The 19,491-nt window shown below is 40.9% G+C and overlaps 1 protein-coding gene across 1 annotated transcript in view; it reads left to right on the top strand.

The window, feature by feature from the left end:
- The window catches only part of msraa (methionine sulfoxide reductase Aa), a 42,343-nt gene extending 23,325 nt beyond the window's left edge, over positions 1 to 19,018 (top strand). Inside the window, exons 4-6 of the mRNA XM_084001267.1 lie at positions 6,377 to 6,481; positions 8,351 to 8,457; positions 18,200 to 19,018. Coding sequence (XP_083857393.1) covers positions 6,377 to 6,481; positions 8,351 to 8,457; positions 18,200 to 18,370 — 383 coding nt within the window. The 3' untranslated portion in view covers positions 18,371 to 19,018. The remainder of the gene's footprint in view (positions 1 to 6,376; positions 6,482 to 8,350; positions 8,458 to 18,199) is intronic.
- The last annotated feature ends 473 nt before the right edge of the window (positions 19,019 to 19,491 follow it).

The raw sequence follows: 19,491 nt of genomic DNA, 5'->3' as shown, positions 1-19,491 counted from the left end.
TGGAACTCAAATGAACGCGGGTGTATGTGTGTAGACCTACAGAGAGAAACTCAGGCGCAGCTGCACGAACCAGCACAGCAAATCTTTTTTTTTTTTTTATATGATTCGGGAGATTTTCTGACAGCATCATACACGGCAACAACAGAGCAACCATCTTGATGTAAATAAACGATCTTTGGCCGCTCATGTGACCACTCACAGCTTTCCCGTTGGATTTTAGCCTGTCATGTGACACACGGCACACGGATCGGATATTGGACACCCGATTTAACCGGCCTGACTGCTCGGCTTGCGGGTAAGCTACAAACACACCGATGCGATCAATGTAAAGGCTGAAGTGTGCTGCTTTAAAGGGATAGTTCACCCAAAATTCAAATTGCACTCATTATCTACTCACCCTCATGTCGACTAATAAGGGCTGGGAGAAGTTTCAGAGTCCTCCGTGGCTTCTCTGAGTTACAGGGGGTCTCGGCGTAGCAGTGCATGTCCATATAACGGTTGCAAATGGATACCAACTGTCTTCGTAACAAAAAGACACACCAAAAAACATCCAAATACCTCCATGCTGCTCGTCTGTAATGTCCGTCTTGTATTGAAGCCCTGAAATGGGAAATTGTTCCGAAAAAAATTTAATAAGTCTATATTTCAAGCTTGTTTGTAGCGGAAGCTCCTCTTCCTGGTTTGCAGCATGGAGGTATTTGGATGTTTTTTGGTGTGTCTTTTTGTTACGAAGACAGTTGGTATCCATTTGCAACCGTTATATGGACATGCACTGCTACACCGAGACCCCCTGTAACTCAGAGAAGCCACGGAGGACTCTGAAACTTCTCCCAGCCCTTAGTCCACATGAGGGTGAGTAGATAATGAGTGCAATTTGAATTTTGAGTGAACTATCCCTTTAATTTAAAAAAAGAATTACGTCACTCTCATTTTCCGTTCTGGAAATAGACGCGAAAGAGTACGGCTATACCCCGATGACGGCGATCTCACAGGCAACGGGAAACTGAAAATTGACTGGTGGATTCGTAAATAATCACGGGTGACGGGTCGGGACACGGGCTTAAAAACCTACGGTTTCCAAAATTGGACCCATGCAGGACTCTGACACACACACACACACACACACCTTTCACAGGTAGATAACACACACACACACACACACACACACACACACACACACGCCTGCACCTGCAGTGAGGTCGGCAGATGGTGGAAGGAACTGGACTCTCAGAAACAGAGTGAATCATTTTCCCTCAGGTCCGATTATAGCAGACCTGGATTAGGCTGCTAGTGATGCCTGACCACTCCGAGCCCGTGTGTGTGTGTGTGTGTGTGTGTGTGTGTGTGTGTGTGTGTGTGTGTGATGCGTGTCCAGACCTCCCAGTGATTCCTGCACCAGCTGGTAATGAATCCGTCGTTCCACCTGCATCTCCACCTGTCTCTCTGCGCCGCGTTCGCACACAAACAACAACACAACTACAAAACCTGTCAAACTGCCTGAAAAGTTCAGTTGATTGATTGATTGATTGGTTGATTGATTGGAAACGACTTCTGCAGGCAGCTGGTGGAGTTTTACAGTTTTACTGGAAACAACAATCTCAGATAAAACAAAAACACAACAGATGGAAAACAACGACAGTAAAAAACAAAACAGGAAATGGATGGGTGTTGTAAAGAAGAGAGAGAGAGAGAAAAAAAGAAAAACTGGAAATGTTGAGGAGAAATTTAGTTTTTACAAAATCTGCTTCATAAAAATACGAATACGAGTGTCAGGGGAAATAACAGAGAGACTGAATGATTCATACTGAGGCACGATGGATGGATGGATGGATGGATGGATGGATGGATGGATGGATGGATGGATGGATGGATGGATGGATGGATGGATGGATGGATGGATGGATGGATGGATGGATGGATGGATGGATGGATGGATGGATGGATGGATGGATGGATGGATGGATGGATGGATGGATGGATGGATGGATGGATGGATGGATGGATGGATGGATGGATGGATGGATGGATGGATGGATGGATGGATGGATGGATGGATGGATGGATGGATGGATGGATGGATGGATGGATGGATAGATAGATAGATAGATAGATAGATAGATAGATAGATAGATAGATAGATAGATAGATAGATAGATAGATAGATAGATAGATAGATAGACCTGATTTGACACACCTGATTTGTGTTGATTATACTCTGTAATTTTATCTTACGTAAGAAGAGAAAAGCAATTAATCACAATTTCTCACCGCAAATCCTGTGATAACTTAGTTAATTATTCTAATCGATCAACAGCCCTGAATGATAATAATGAGAAAAAGAGGAAGAAATAGATCTTTTAGTTGATTAAATATTATTTTTGCCTCAAAATGTACTTTAAAAGGATTGTTATAGGGCTTAATAATGGACAAATTTGCTCTATTTATGAAATATGAATAATAATAATATAATAATATAATAATAAACTGTGAACAGAGACGATTTATTTCCTATAACTGATTCAAACCGTCGAAGGTCAAAGTAACAGAACGTGGGTTAATCAGTGTTAAAAAAAAACATGTTATACTGTACATACGTTATTATGTATACTAATAATAATCTGTTAACTGTACATGTTTATTTCAGACACATGTGGATCATTAATATCTTGTCAAATGTATTTTAATCCACATTACTCCGTCGTTTCCATATTCTACGTTTCCTTCCTTTCTTTATTTTGTCGCCACTGTTTCGACTTCATCAAACCAACACACAGATTAAAAAAAAAACGACTCTTTTGTGTTTCCACCACAAAGGTTTTTCTCACCACAGCTCGTTGTTGTCGGTGTTGTGATGATGATGTGAACCTGGTCTGAACTGCTGCATGTGTGGTTTTTAATTAGCGCAGAGGAGAAGAAGAAGAGCTGCTCACACCTTCACATCTTCACCACACGGCCAAACCGACTGAATATTCATCGCTGGTTAAATATCTACACTCGGGTTCAAAATGAGGTTAATACATTTGCATGTGTGTGTTTTTTTTTTTTTTTACCTGTTTCACCAGGTTTAAAAAAAAAAAAAAAACCCTCTTCATTATTTCTGCAGTTTGCTGCGTTGCTCTCTGTGACTCCACCGCTGTGTGTTCATCATTATATTTTCCTGGAGTTTATGTTTGTTTTCACCATTAGTGGATAAAAAACAACAACAGGACATGTCAGCTGTACAAAAAACACACACATAAGTGTTAAACACTTTCCTACATCTTTAATAATCATATAAATCTGATATAAATGTGTATTAAACTCTCAAACAGATCCATTAAATGACATTTACAGTTCGTGTTTTATGTTGCATAGGTTGTTGTCTGAAGAGAGGAGTTTTCCGTTTACAGGAAGTCTGGTGTGTTGGTTAAAGGAAAAATTAAAGATTTAATAAAACACATGAGCAACAACAACATACTGAAGGTCGACATCAGAAACTTCCTGTGTTCACTCCATAACCACAGTGTATTTTAAAAGTTATTTTATGGCCGTTTGTTCTTGGACAACATTTAAATTTGACATTTTTTTCACTTCCATTACAGCCTTTATAATCAGTATTTTTATATTAAGAAATGTATTAAAGGAATAGTACAACATTTTGGCAAATTGGCCCATTGCTATAATCCCTATAGTCTTAGCAGTAGGTTCGTTCCCTTTAATTGTCGGTGCAAGCTATTTTTAGAACGGCGGAGCAGAGCCGTGAGCTGCTCAGAGCTACGCTATTGAGGCTCATGGGATTTCTTGGTTTCCCTCATCAAACTCGTCAAATACACAATCCAACAACTCCACAACGCTCTGGTGGACAAGTTGTGACCTGCACATTCACCACGCTATGAGATAATAACACAACGTTACCACACAGAGTTGTTTTAGAGGGAAATACAGAGACTGCTTGACGAAAAACTGTCCCTGAAGGCAACGTGCATCAGCGGTTTTGCATGAATTTACCTCTAAAACAACTCTGTCTGGTGACGTTGTGTTATTATCTCATAGCGTGGTGAATGTGCAGGTCACAACTTGTCCACCAGAGCGTTGTGGAGTTGTAAAACTGTATATTAATAATGATCTAATAACCTGAGCTGTCACATTCACCTTCCTCAACATGGCCGAGTCTCTAAATGAGTGATAAAGTTTGCTAACATGATAAATTGTCAGTGTTGTTTTTGCTGCTACCAAGTGGCTGAACTTCAGAGTATCACCTGTACTTTATAAACATTTATTATTATTAAACTTTCAGATTTCTTTCCAACTTTATCAGCTCATGATTAAACAACAGATTCTCAGTAGATAACGATCGTTCGTCTGTTCGTTCGTGTGACGGTAATGACTTAACGAGAGCGTGGGATCGTCTCGTCATCTCACCGTTAACTGTACTGCGGAGTGGACAGAAGCTCTCGGCAGCTTTTATTTTCTATTCTGGTTCCAACCACCACTTTATTTCTCATCCTGTCCAAGATGAATTTATTCCTGCGAGACGGGCCTGCTGCTGCTGCCGAGGCATTAATTTAATATCGACCGCTGCTTTGTCTCTGTTCGCCAATATCCACCGTAGGAATCCATAACTCCTGATATTAAAAAAGTAATAAGACAGAGAGAGAGAGAGAGAGAGAGAGAGAGAGAGAGAGAGAGAGAGAGATAAGAGTGGAAGAAGAAGCAGAAGAGGAGGAGGAGGGGGAAGAAGAGGAGCAGCGTAATGGGTCGTACTCATTACCGACACCAGCTGCTGTCTGTCCGTCTGCTGGCGTTAAAATTAGCTCTTGAATAAAGTGAAGGACAAAACCTGTGTGTGTGTGTTTGTTTGGGATGTTTGTGGTTTAAGTGGATTCAGAAATACTCGTAAGATATAAAATACATTGAACTTCTTGACCTTGAATCGCCCTGATGAGTCTGAAGTTACCTGAGGCTTTCAGTCGCATCACGTTGGTCTTCATCAGCAGTTTGAGTTCAGCTTCAATTATTCAGAGCACTTCCAAGACTTTCTCTTTTTTTTTTTTCCTCCATGTTGGTTGAAAAGTTCAACTCGGTTCGTTTGCTCACCGTGGAAACAACAACTCTAACAACAACTCGACTGAAGGTCCACTTGTTTACCCGCTGCAGCTTCGGTCCATTAGAGGCAGTTTGAGGACTCGGTCGTCCTAAAATAGAAAAGTTAAAGCCTCTAGAGTCGGTCGGTTTGTGAACGTCCATACTCACATTTATGACTTTCTGAGATCATATGTGCCTTCACATTAATAAAAACACTGATGGTTCAAGAAATTGATCGTAAAACAATCAACAAGTTAAAGGGATAGTTCAACATTTTGGCAAATTGGCCCATTGCCATAATCCCTATAGTCATAGCAGTAGGTTTGTTACCTTTAATTGTCGGTGCAAGCTATTTTTAGAACGGCGGAGCAGAGCCGCGAGCTGCTCAGAGCTACACTACAGAGGCTCATGGGATTTCTTGGTTTCCCTCATCAAACTCATCAAATACACAATCCAACAACTCCAAAACGCTTGGGTGGATTAAAGGTAAATTCATCAAAACATTGGCTTCAGGGACAGTTTTTCATCAAACAGTCTCTACATTTACCTCTACAACAACTCTGTCTGGTAACGTTCTGTTATTATCTCATAGCGTGGTGAATGTGCAGGTCACAACTTGTCCACCAGAGCGTTGTGGAGTTGTTGGATTGTGTATTTGATGAGTTTGATGAAGGAAACCAAGAAATCCCATGAGCCTCCGTAGCGTAGCTCTGAGCAGCTCACGGCTCTGCTCCGCCGTTCTAAAAATAGCTTGCACCGACAATTAAAGGTAACAAACCTACTGCTATGACTATAGGGATTATGGCAATGGGCCAATTTGCCAAAATGTTGAACTATCCCTTTAAGTGAGCAGATAACAGTAGTCGGATGTTGGTGGTGTTTGATTCAGGACAACACCAGCCTGTGTGAATTGTTGCTCAGTCTACACCAATGAGAACAGGTGCAGCTCATTTAATTAGATGACATTTTCATATTCTAGATTCATTATGAGTTTTAATTTCAGTCAGTACAGTTTACAGCTCATGGATATTAAAACTCCAGTATCTCAAAATATTACAATTTTTCCAAAGATCAGTCAAAAAGGAGGAGGAATGAAGGTATAATATATGAAAGTTTCATGTTTTGAATTAAATTTCTAATTAAAGAGCTTTATCAGAACAATATTGTACACCGGTACACATTGACGAGATAACAACAGATTTCTTCATATTCTCCCCACTCAGATGTTTTATTATCATATTATCCTCCTTCCTTTATCTCTACCTGATGATGTAAACAAATAAACTCACATCCTGTGTGTTGTATCTTGCAGGGATGACGGGTCACACTGAGGTGGTGAGAGTCGTCTTCCATCCAGATCAGCTGAGTTTCTCCGACCTGCTCAAAGTCTTCTGGGAAAATCACGACCCGACTCAAGGTGAAGCCTCTTTTCATAATGAAAGTGAAGTTTTTTTATGGATAAACACCATGAAAATGTGTCTTGTGCGAGGTAAAACTGTAAATATACAGTATTTATCTGTTTTTCCACCAGCACCAGTAACTCTAATGGTTTATATGGTAATCCACATTTCATTAAGCTGAGCAGGAACAACAGAACAACTGGCAGCTTCACCAAATTTCTTTTTTTGCTGCAGCACAATAAATCATGGACATTTTAGCTCGTCTCATATGTTTGTTACGACGCCCTTGAGGGAAGTCTTTAGGAGAACGAGATAAACGGTCTGGTGCTTCGCAGGCGGTGAAGCTGCGGCGCTCATTACACACCAGAAAAAACAAACTTGTTGGATGGAGAGAAAAGAAGTGAAAGGAAATGTTGTTCTGGGGGGAAAAAAAACAACCAAAACATATGAAGTTTGACTTGAAGGCGGCACCGCAGGAAAGTTTTCACCGGATTTTATGCAAATAATTACAGACTCAACTCCAAATGTTTCTGACTTGGCTCAACTTTTAACAGCGTCGCCGCAGCTTGAGCTTCACCGAGCGTCAGGTTGAGTCCTAACGACGACTTGTTAGCGACTTTTCTTTAGCTTAGTCTTCTCAGCAGCTGGTGTCAGCTCCAGTTTGTATCTGTATTTGAGTCACATAGAGGGTGAGAACTACTCCATGGGTGAAATGATTTTTAAGATTTTTTTGGGGCTGAACGATTGATTAAATCGCTATTTGATAGGACACAATTTTGAAATCACATAGGCTGTGATTATGCTCTAGCTAGGGGGAGTGGAGCTGTCAGTCAAAAGAGGCGACATCGCAAGTTTTCTTTAACCTTCCTAAAGGATATAGCTACAACTTTTTCATCGAAACGATTCATTTTTCAAAAATAATACATCCATAGAACATCTAGAGTGGTGCAGAATAAAAGTTTTAATTTTACAGATTTTTTTTTTATAGTATATAATTGTTTTATAAATTTTGACGGGTCCAAAATATATAAATATTTACATCTGGTTACGTTGGCAACGTCGGCATGAGATGATCTCTGCGCCAACAGCATTAGTACGTTGATAGCGTGAGGTGGAGCTCGGGGGCCAGATCGTGATTACTCTGTAGAGGAAATGGCATCGTGCTAATGCTAATGCTAATGCTAGCTAACGGTCAGCCGGTGCTGTAACGTTTCCGGTGCAGGCGTGATGATGCTGCAGGTTTGTCAGGTTCGACTGCAGGTGAGTTAGTGTGAAATGATTCAGATGTGTTTCCAGTCCGCTGTCAACACTGGAGCGGCTGCTCGTTAAATACTGTTAGCATTAGCTTAGCTTTAGCTACTAGCCGCTCCCTATAGGCGTTACCTGGCAACCAGTACAATTGAAGGTTGGAGCGAGAGCGGGCGAGCGTGAGTTCGACACATACTGGAATTAAACTTGTAGCTAACCCCTTTAAGTTTTGCTTGTTTTTTTGTAATCAAAACAAAGATGGCCGCCTGGACACCTTTATTTTAAAAGCTATGGATGTTACATGTTACATGCTAACAACAGGAAGTGCCGGGAAGATGGATGTGTAGCCTACTGTAGAATCTTTTCGTGGCGTAAAATCATGAAACATAAACACAATGAAAACACAAAATAAGACTCATGATGAGACAATCTGATGGCAGTAAAAGATAAATAAATAAATGGCGCTCAGTTCTGCGGAGACAGACGAGTCATATTTTTGGAGCTGCTGTCAGCTGTTGTTGTCAGATGATGCCGTTTTCTCTGTGCCAGGACGGAGTCGGCTGGAGTCCTCCAATCCAGAAACTCACTTTGTATCTGTACGTGTGTGTGTGTGTGTGTGTGTGCGTGTGTGTGTGCAGGGATGCGTCAGGGGAACGATACGGGGACGACCTACCGCTCCGCCATCTACACCTACACTGAGCCACACCTGCAGGAAGCGATGGCCTCCAAGGATCAATACCAGAAGGTACAGATCTATCTATCTATCTATCTATCTATCTATCTATCTATCTATCTATCTATCTATCTATCTATCTATCTATCTATCTATCTATCTATCTATCTATCTATCTATCTATCTATCTATCTATCTATTGATCAGTCTCTCTGACTCAGTTTCCCAGCATCCTCCTCTGCCCCCTCAGTCTGTATCAGAAGCTCTCAGACGCAGATGGATGCAGAGATATAATGATCTGTGTGTGTGTGTGTGTGTGTGTGTGTGTGTGTGTGTGTGTGTGTGTACATGTAACACTCACTGTATACTGTACACACACACATATGCTTTCCTGAAGTGAACACATACACACACACACACACACACACACAGAGCACGTTCACACACTCCCTCTCTTGAACTGTCTCCTGCTGAGACTTCTGCACCACCATCCCACCAACAGGGCTTGTTGCCATGGAAACTGCTGAGGAAGAGGTTACTGTTTTCTATTCTGTTTTATTCTACTCTTTTCTTTTCTTTTCTTTTCTACTCTTCTGTCGTCTGGTCCTGGTTTTTATTTCTTTCCACTTCTTCACATTTTCATCCTTTCGTTTTAAATCTTGTGTTTCTCACGTGCAAAAAACAAATAAATCCAGAAACAGGAACTTCCTGTTTTGAAGACAGGAAGTTATTATGTGACCGTCGTCTTCAGTCGTCAGGTGCACGCCGCCACAGTCCAGACTGACCCGTCTCTCTACTAACGAGCGTTCTTTTCGTCATCCAATCACAACACATCGTTATAACGAACCGGAGGATTTCTTAATGAGCAGGTTCTGTCAGCAGCAGCAGCAGGAAATGAAACATTTTCAGTCCCAGGAAAATAAATTCTCCTCACAGACAGTCAGACTGGATGAAATGTGTTGAAAGTTTCCTTTTGTAACTTTTGGTCTGAATTAATTGATAAAAAAATGTATAATAAACAAACAAATTTAAACAGTTCCTGCTCTTCAGAGGAAGCATCATGTTATATCTGTGTGTGTGTTTGGAGCAGCAACACACACTTTAAGTTTTATTAGCTGTAATGAAACCAAGAGTATCATTTTAGTTTAAAGGGATAGTTCAGCATTTTGGAAAATTGGCCCATTGCCATAATCCCTATAGTCATAGCAGTAGGTTTGTTACCTTTAATTGTCGGTGCAAGCTATTTTTAGAACGGCGGAGCAGAGCCGTGAGCTGCTCAGAGCTACGCTACGGAGGCTAATGGGATTTCTTGGTTTCCCTCATCAAACTCATCAAATACACAATCCAACAACTCCACAACGCTCTGGTGGACAAGTTGTGACCTGCACATTCACCACGCAATGATATAATAACAGAACGTTACCAGACAGAGTTTTTTTAGAGGGAAATGCAGAGACCGTTGATGAAAAACTGCCTCTGACGGCAACGCGCATCAGCGGTTTTGCATGAATTTACCTCTAAAACAACTCTGTCTCGTAACGTTCTGTTATTATCTCATAGCGTGGTGAATGTGCAGGTCACAACTTGTCCACCAGAGCGTTGTGGAGTTGTTGGATTGTGTATTTGATGAGTTTGATGAGGGAAACCAAGAAATCCCATTAGCCTCCGTAGCGTAGCTCTGAGCAGCTCACGGCTCTGCTCCGCCGTTCTAAAAACAGCTTGCACCGACAATTAAAGGTAACGAACCTACTGCTATGACTATAGGGATTATGGCAATGGGCCAATTTTGCCAAAATGTTGAACTACCGCTTTAAACTGACAGTAAGATAACATAATATTCACTAAATGAATAAATATGCGTGTGTCTTTACATTATTACTGCAGTTGAGGAGGATTTGTGCATCATGTGTTTGATGGAGGATCATCCTGCTGCTGCTGCTGATAGAAGCTACATTAGTTGATTTATATTGTGTTTAATGCAGTGTAGTGTGTGTGTGTGTGTGTGTGTCTGTGTGTGTGTGTCCATACTGGCCGTAGATGGACAGGTGCTCCACAGTTTCTAATCTGCCTTTAAACGACAGAGATTTTTCATCGAATCGAACTCAACGCGTCCAAAATCTCTCCTGGTTTTGTTTCCTCTCTCGTTTTTTTTTTTTTTTCTCTTTCTCACCAGATTGCCTCCCCCTCCCTCTCCCATCTGTGTGTGTGTGTGTGTGTGTGTGTGTGTGTGTGTGTGTGTGTGTGTGTGTGTGTGTGTGTGTGTGTGTGTGTGTGTGTGTGTGTGTGTGTGTGTGTGTGTGTGTGTGTGTGTGTGTGAGAGAGAGAGAGAGATAGAGAGAGAGAAGTTGGCCTATAGCAAACACACTCCATGCCAAACCATCTGGGCCTTAAATCTGTCCTCCACAAAAATCGCTTTAGTTGCAAAACACACACACACACACACACACTCCGACAAACAAACACACACACACAGTGACTGTTCTCATTATGTTTTGACTCATTTTTCACGTCTTTAACTGTAGATCTTCTCTCAGCGTCTCTGGATCTGAAGCTTCGACACAAACAGGACGGAAAAGAAACGACGAGAACATTTCAATAATTCATCTTCACCTCCGCTCGCTGACTTTGCTCGTTCCGTCTCATCGTTAAAATATTAATGAGTTGTACGAACACCAAAATAATCTTTGGGGCGGAGTCGATGAAGCCGTTTATTTTTCATTTTTTTTAATCGTTGTTAGGTTTTTATTTTCTTTGTCTTCGCTGTTCTCACTCTGCTGCCCACTCGTCTTCCTCCTCCTCCTCATCCTTCTCCTTCTTCTTTTTTCCCAACACACTGGGAAATGTAAAATTCATCACAGCACAGAGGATTTTCCCAGGACACGCCCACAGAGACACTTCCTGAATACTTATTAATATCCACACTCTTCCTCTTTCTCTCTCTCTTTTCCAGCCAAATTTTCACACATGCAAACATTCTGCCACGTATGTTCATGTTCACATCACCAGGCTTATTAATCTATGCCGTATGTGCTCATTTACATACTGTATGCAGGTAGATTCTGCATGATAGATTCAGACTGTTTCAGATCTTTACTGTATCCTTGCACACTTTATATTGCAAGTTCCTCTTTCTTCTATTTTCCTATATTTAGGTATCATATTTATTGTTTCTGACTGTGATCATTAGCCATTATTACCTTCCATTAGGACCTAATGTATCCAGTCACGACAGCTTAGTATTTATTGCACGTATTCATTGCACTTTGCATAGACCGAATCTCCTTGTTGTTTACAACGACTTCCGGGTAGAAAACCAGCACGTAATTTGAATGGGAACAGTAATAATGAACGAGAGTTTAGCTATATATATCATATTGTTCACGCCCTATTACCGTTTAGACAAATCTGAAATGATTGAAGAAACATTAACATTTCTGTGTGTGTGTGTTTTGTGTTGCTATGTGTTGTATTTGTTCAGTTTGGGGGAAACAGTGTCTAGAAAGCATCAGTGGCTCAGCTGACAGGGACAGCTAACGGCGGTAGCTAAGCTAACAGCGGTAGCTAAGCTAACACCAGGATGTCAGCTGTTAAAACCCTCCCGTTGTGGGACACGACATGAACCTACTCCAGTTAGCTCAGTCATGTTGTAACTAAGATACCCGCTGGAGAAAATATTTTTTCATGGGCCGTTTATTGAGTCACTGAGTTATTAAAGTTAAACAGGTAGCTAACCGTTAGCCCAGCTAATCTCTGATAACCATGACTAATTACAAAAATGTGCACACATAAATAGTAGCCTAATGTTTGTCCAGTCATTGGTTTTATAAACTTTACAAACATCAGTTTAGTCTAAACGGCGGTATGGAACATGAAAAATGAGATATAGGCCTAGCGAAACTCTCGTCCGTCACTGTTGTTCTCATCCTGGTTTTCTACCCGAAGTAGTTGTAAACAACAAGGAGATTCGTTCTATATTGATGCTGTTTCTATTGATTGTATTTTGATATTGTCGATATTTAATATTTGAATTCCTCACTCACACTCAGACGTGTGGGAAAGTGATTGGTTTGTGTCACACAGCCACTCCTACAGTATTTAAGATGGCTTCCTGTGTTGGGCAGTAAACATTTGCTTGAAAAAGGTCTAGTACCGAAACGTCGCGATCAATTCTGCAAGTTGGCTATGTGTGTGCAAGAACTCTTCTTTGTTTACACATGCAATCATAAAAAAAAATGTAGATGAAGAAGAGAGAGAGAGAGGGAAGGTTAGAAAAAGAAAGAAAGTGAATCACAGGTGGAGGAAGGAGGGAAAGTTCAGGCGAAGAGAGAAAGAAGAAGGAGGAGGAGGAGGAGGTGTTGTGGTTAATTTGGTGTCAGGGTATCGACTATGTTCGCTTCGCCGCCCGGCTTGATTGTATTGTTCACACACACACACACACACACACACAGTGATTGGGGAATTTGGTGTGTGTGTGTGTGTGTGTGTGTGTTAGGTACAACAGCACTGCAGATAATTACCTTGCAGGCGGCCGGCGGTTGGTTTGTCTGCAGCATGAAAGGAGCCTCCTCCCTTTTCTTCTCCTGCCTCCTACCCATCATTAGGGTGTGCACTGCGTCTAAAATGGCAGGTGGAAGTGGTAATAGTGTGTGTGTGTGTGTGTGTGTGTGTGTGTGTGTGTGTGAGAGTGTGTGTGTGTATGCTTTATGTAATAATGTGTGCTCGCTCTGTGGTGTGTGTGCTCATTGTTCTGGCATCTCTCTCTGTCTCTTTCTTTCTCTTTTCATGAACGTTCATGTATCGTCTCCTAAACACCAAACAGCTGCTTCTCTCTTTCTTTTCTTTTCTCGTCTCTTCTTTCTCTTTCTCTTTCTTTCTCTCCAGCTCTGAATTCCCTCTCTCCTGCCTTCCCATCATCCCTCTCTCTTCCTCTCTCTCTCTCCTCTCTCTGAGTCTCGTGGGTGCTTATCAGTGTTGTTCACGTTCGCCTGCTTTACCAGAGCAGTCAAGGTATTTGCATTCCAAATGAGCAATCTACTTCTCTGACATGCAAATTAATGGATGTGAATTATGCATTTATAGCAGCAGCAGCAGCTCGCACAGCGGAGGGAGCGGGGCCAAACAAACTGAACAGGGGGGGGGAGGGAGGGAGGGAGGGAGGGAGGAGGTGGAGGTGTAGGATGGTAGGATGCCATTAGACCAGGACAATAGAGGCTGCAGCCATTTTGGGCCTCACAGGTGGAGCTGGACTGAAGTCAGTCAGTCAGTCATCAGTGCTCATGTTCAAGTCTATAATCGTGGTTTATGTCTGTGTCTTAAAGGGATAGTTCAACATTTTTGGCAAATCCTCCTCTCACCGTAATCCGTATAGTCATAGCAGTAGGTTCATTATACCTTTAATTATTGGTGCATGTTGTTTTTTTTTAGATCCAAACTCATCAAATACACAATCCAACAACTCCAAAACGCTCTGCTGGACAAGTTGTGACCTGCACATTCACCACGCTATGAGATAATCATGCATAATTATGCAACATTAAGATACATGAAGCAAATATTTTTGAATTACTTTAAAGGGATAGTTCAACATTTTGGCAAATTGGCCCATTGCCATAATCCCTATAGTCATAGCAGTAGGTTCATTACCTTTAATTGTCGGTGCAAGCTATTTTTTAGAATGGCGGAGCAGAGCCGTGAGCTGCTCAGAGCTACGCTATGGAGGCTAATGGGATTTCTTGGTTTCCCTCATCAAACTCATCAAATACACAATCCAACAACTCCAAAACGCTCTGGTGGACAAGTTGTGACCTGCACATTCACGTTACATGATTATTTCATAGCATGTTGGTCCAAAAATGTAGACGGAGCTTCGCCAAAGACTTGCACAGTTCCCCTTTAAAAATTAACTTTAATTAAAATAGAACCTTTAAAAGCCGTGCTATGTAAAAAATAGTGTTTTTTATTTGCTCTCTGGCTCCCCCTGCTGTCCTGGAGTCGTGTAATTCTCATTCACAACACTGTAAATACAAGTCGTTAGCTGAGCTCCACTCACTGACAGGGAACTGTTGTTTCTCTGGGCTCTCACCAACCAGTCATAGTCATAGAGAGATAACGGCAGCAGAGCAGCAGGGGGCGCTGTGACGACGACAGGAGACATTGTCCCAGTTATAAGTCAGTGTGACGTCATAATGTTCTGTAAAACACTTCTGGATATCAATCAGAGGTCTAACTCGTGTCTGTTGGCAGAGTGATCCAGTCGTGAGCAGGCGGCTCTATAGTTTTAGTTCAAACTTCTCTGTGACTGTTTCTCTTTCTCTCTCTCTGTGTGTTTATATGTTTTTCTGTCTCAGGTGTGAAATCATCGTGTGATAAAGAGTCGGATCAACCGGTCTGTTTGGTTCGGGGCGAGTTTCAGCTTCTCTTGTTTTCTCTGTTCTGACCCGCAGTCACGTCTGAGTTCACGCTCATGGAAGCAGAACAACAACACTGCAGCGCTGCGTGTACGTGTACGGTGTCACATGAGGACATTTATCCGGGGTTATTCAGAGTCCAGATAGAGAGAGGCTTCGTTTGTGTGTGCTCTTGTTTTTTAAATGGTCGAAGAGTTTCTGGACCTGTGAGGCGTTCAGGGACCAGTTTGTTTTCTGTTCAGTCTTTTATTCCTATGATCCAACAACAATGAATGGTTTTAAATCAAGGAGCTTTTTATTTATGTGCTTAGTTCTACTCTTTCTTTCTTCTTTAGTTTTACTCCTTCTATTTTTGTTCAGTTTGAAGTTATTTTAACTTGTTAAACGTTTCTCTTTGTCCTTGAAAGAATCCGTATAAATAAACCTGATGTCCGTACGTAGAAGTCCGCCTTGAACAAAGTGCAGCCGCAGCAGAAAAGACGAGCTGCTGCTGCTGCTGCTGCTGCGTCATCACTGACTCACATTAAACCGTGGAGGGAAATCTTTTTAGAGCGGTCGACGAATCAAACGACAGGAAACAAACACAAAGATCTCGTGTTTCTATAAAAACCTCTCGCAGCCTCCGGGTTTGATTCTCTAACGACTTCCTGTGAGCTGACGTCAGCGAGGCTATAATGGTTTTCTAACAATCACCTCTCGCTAACTATTAGAGGCAGCAATGTGTGAAATTACCCAGCAGCCCCCTTCAGGTCTGATTGTTTTTTTTTTTGTTTTGGTGCTAAAAATAAACACTGAACTTTTTTAAAGTGTTTCCTGAGGGAGTTCGATCCGGAGGAACGAAAACACAACTTCAGCCTCAGACCAGTCGACAACATGACAACGACTGTTTTATACCGCGGTGCTTTAACTCCACACTGAAGAAAGTAAAGATTAGCACGATGTAGAAAACTGGACAGATGAGATAAAACTTTATTGTCTGTTAGTTTTGCATTAACAGCCTGACAACACCGTGAAAATATAAGGACATGACAATACAACATACGAGACAACAGCCACATCACTGCTCTAACTAACAATTAATTAGTTTATTAGTCGTAATTTCATCTTTGTTAACATTTTTTATTGCTTTTTTTTTTTTTTTTTTTTGCATTTCTCTGTTTTGTTCTCTCTGAGATGTGGCAGAGATAAGATCTTGGAGGTCATCTGTCCTTAAGATGTCAGTTGTAAAAACAGGAAGTATAGATCATTCATGATCATTTAGGCTTCTGTCATTAATGGTTTTAGTCATGCTAAAGGGATAGTTCACCCAAAATCAATAATTCACCAATTGTCTACTCACCGTCATGCCAAACTCTTTAGGAGTTCCAGGGGGGGTCCGACTGGCAACGGATTTTCATATAATGGCGGCAGATAGAGTTCACTTTTGAATCAAAAACATTATATAAGATGTAAGAAAAAACACCTTTCTCTTTACCCAAAAGTAAGATTTGCAGCAAGATGTTCTTCTGTGTTTACATCAAACATCCAATGGTTTAGAACGATGAACGAACATCTCGCAGCAAATCTCTTCAGGACACTTGGGTCAGTACAGACGAGCAGTATGGAGGTATCTGGATGTTTCATAGTGTGTGTTTTGGACGATTCAAAAGTGAACTCTATCCACGCCATTATATGAAAACCCGTCGCCAGCCGGACCCCCCCTGGAACTCCTAAAGCGTTTTGATGACTCTGAAAGTTCTCCAAACCCTTCCTTGGTATGATGGTGAGTAGAAAATTGGTGAATTATCAATATTGGGTGAAATATCCCTTTAAATCTGACACAGCTTCACTCTCTAACACATTTGTGTTTTGTCAACAATTATTTAACAGGGATATCAAATAGAGGTGCATGATACCTGTATTTTTCCACCAATACTGACAACCAATAACATTTTTAATAGTTTATATCCACACCTGAGGTTAAGAAAGGCTACTGTAAGATGTAGTGAGTCAAGATGAATTTAACATTACAGCTCTACCTCTGACTTATCCAAATAATATAACTCAATATAATCACTACTGTTGTAATCACAACAAAAACAGTAACGACTCTTCACAAATCAACATTTATTATAGTTTCAAATCAACTCAGGGGGCAAAGGGGCTGAAAATTGGCGAAATCAAGGCAACGTTGGCTGATTATAATTGGCTCTGCAAAAAATCTGTACCAATAGTTATCCTGCATCCATAAATACAAAAAAACCTCAATTAGTATTTGCAATTTACACAACTAGAGATCAATACTTAGCGTCCAAGTGGTTGGTTTGTGTCGGTCTCAGTGCAGAGAGAGAATATATATTATAATATAATATTAGTATTTGTTGTATCAGGACGACAAACAGCAGCTTCACACATAAAAAAGTCAAACATGTAGAAACAAAGAACGAGCCGCTGCGGCACGATGGAATCAGAAGCTGAGCTGCTTGTAAGGAGGAAAAATCACGTTAACACACTTTCACCAGGGATGAAAGTTTCATGAGCATGTGTGTTTGTGTGTGTGTGTTGTCGTACTCGCTGTGTGTCTGTCTTTTAATTTACCCACACGCCATCTGGTCGAGTAATTTTTATCACAAGGAGGAGAAGGTGTCATCACCAACTGATTCTACCGTGTGTGTGTGTGTGTGTGTGTGTGCCACCTGCTTGTAGCGACACACGTGATTCACATAAACACATTATTTCCATTTCTTCTTTTCTCTATGCAGATGAGTCCACTGAAGTTGGTTTAAAAAAATGATACGAAACACAAACAAACACCTTTTACCCCCGTGTGTTTTTTAAAAAAATCAGACCTGTCCTCTTGGTGGTTAAAGGGATAGTTCAACATTTTGGCAAATTGGCCCATTGCCATAATCCCTGTATAGCAGTAGGTTTGTTACCTTTAATTGTCAGTGCAAGCTATTTTTAGAACGGCGGAGCAGAGCCGCGAGCTGCTCAGAGCTACGCTACGGAGGCTAATGGGATTTCTTGGTTTCCCTCATCAAGCTCATCAAATACACAATCCAACAACTCCAAAACGCTCTGGTGGACAAGTTGTGACCTGCACATTCACCACGCTACGAGATAATAAAGGAACATTACAAAACGGTGCAGTTTTCGAGGTAAATACAGAGTCTGCTTGCTGAAAAACTGTCCCTGAAGGCAACGCACATCAGTGGTTTTGCATGAATTTACCTCTAAAACAACTCTGTCTCAAGCAGCTCGCGGCTCTGCTCCGCCGCTCTAAAATAGCTTGCACCGACAATTAAAGATAACAAACCTACTGCTATGACTATAGGGGATTATGGCAATGGGCCAATTTGCCAAAATGTTGAATTATCCCTTTAAATCTGTGTAAATCCATAAAAAAAAAAAAACCGCTTGTCTTCCAGGTCCTGACGGAGGAAGGATACGGCCCCATCACCACTGAAATAACCGAAGCGAAGACGTTCTATTACGCCGAGGATTATCACCAGCAGTACCTGAGCAAGAACCCGGATGGGTACTGTGGCCTGCGGGGAACCGGAGTCTCCTGTCCAATAGGAATCAAGAACAAGACTTAAACGACGACAAAGCAGCGAGCCTGTAACGCTAAATCTGTCGAGCCAGCCAGCGAGTGAGGATGCAAATCATGTTATTTCTAAACTTTTTAAAGATACGCGGGTCTTTGGGTTTTAAATAGATTGTTTTATTTCGTAGCTCTTAATGATGCATTAATGTCAAACAGTCTCACACCTGTGGATGTCAACACCAACATTTCTCCACATTTCCCACAAGAAACATGATGTTTTTAGCTCAGTTTGTTCTGAAACCTGCAGGTTAAAGCCTCCGTCTCTATTGGTTTACTGTAACAGTGCCTGAAAATATACGTGTATTTTAAACGTGATGCAACACGTCACATCATTTGCAGATGTGATGCAATTTGAAATCGTTGTAAACTGAACTCACCCACAGTCCCAGCACTTACTTTTTTATTTTAGTATGGCACTTCAGTGACAGACAGTGTATCATAGTCTACATATCATTTTATATCAGAGTAAATCACTTGTTGTTTATCAGTTGTTGGGTTTTTTCAAACGCAGGTGAAAATAATGTCTCTCTGCTCAGGTTTCTTCATAAATGCTGATTATTTATGAGGAGTTATTTCACTGTAACGCTGATGCATTTTGCTTTGTAAAACGTTATAAAGGAATAAAAGAAAAAAATTCTGGGTAAAGAGAAGAGTGTTTTTTCTTACATCTTATATAATGTTTTTGACTTTTAAGAATGTATAAAAGAAACTCTTGGCCACATTAATTTACCAACCAGATAATGGCAGTTTTATCATATAATATAAAGGTAAAGCTCCATACAGTATAAAGGCATGTAGATGTTTGTATTAAAGCTCCTTCAAAATAAAGGTAAATGTTTATATTAAAGCTCCATACAGTATAAAGGTAGATGTTTGTGTTAAAGCTCCATACAGTATAAAGGTAGATGTTTGTGTTAAAGCTCCATACAGTATAAAGGTAGATGTTTGTATTAAAGCTCCATACAGTATAAAGGTAGATGTTTATATTAAAGCTCCATACGGTATAAAGGCATGTAGATGTTTGTATTAAAGCTCCTTCAAAATAAAGGTAGATGTTTGTGTTAAAGCTCCATACAGTATAAAGGTAGATGTTTGTATTAAAGCTCCATACAG

Source organism: Trachurus trachurus (assembly GCF_905171665.1).
Source record: "Trachurus trachurus genome assembly, chromosome: 24".
Classification (NCBI taxonomy): Eukaryota; Metazoa; Chordata; class Actinopteri; order Carangiformes; family Carangidae; genus Trachurus; species Trachurus trachurus.
This window is presented reverse-complemented; position numbering and strand designations above follow the sequence as displayed.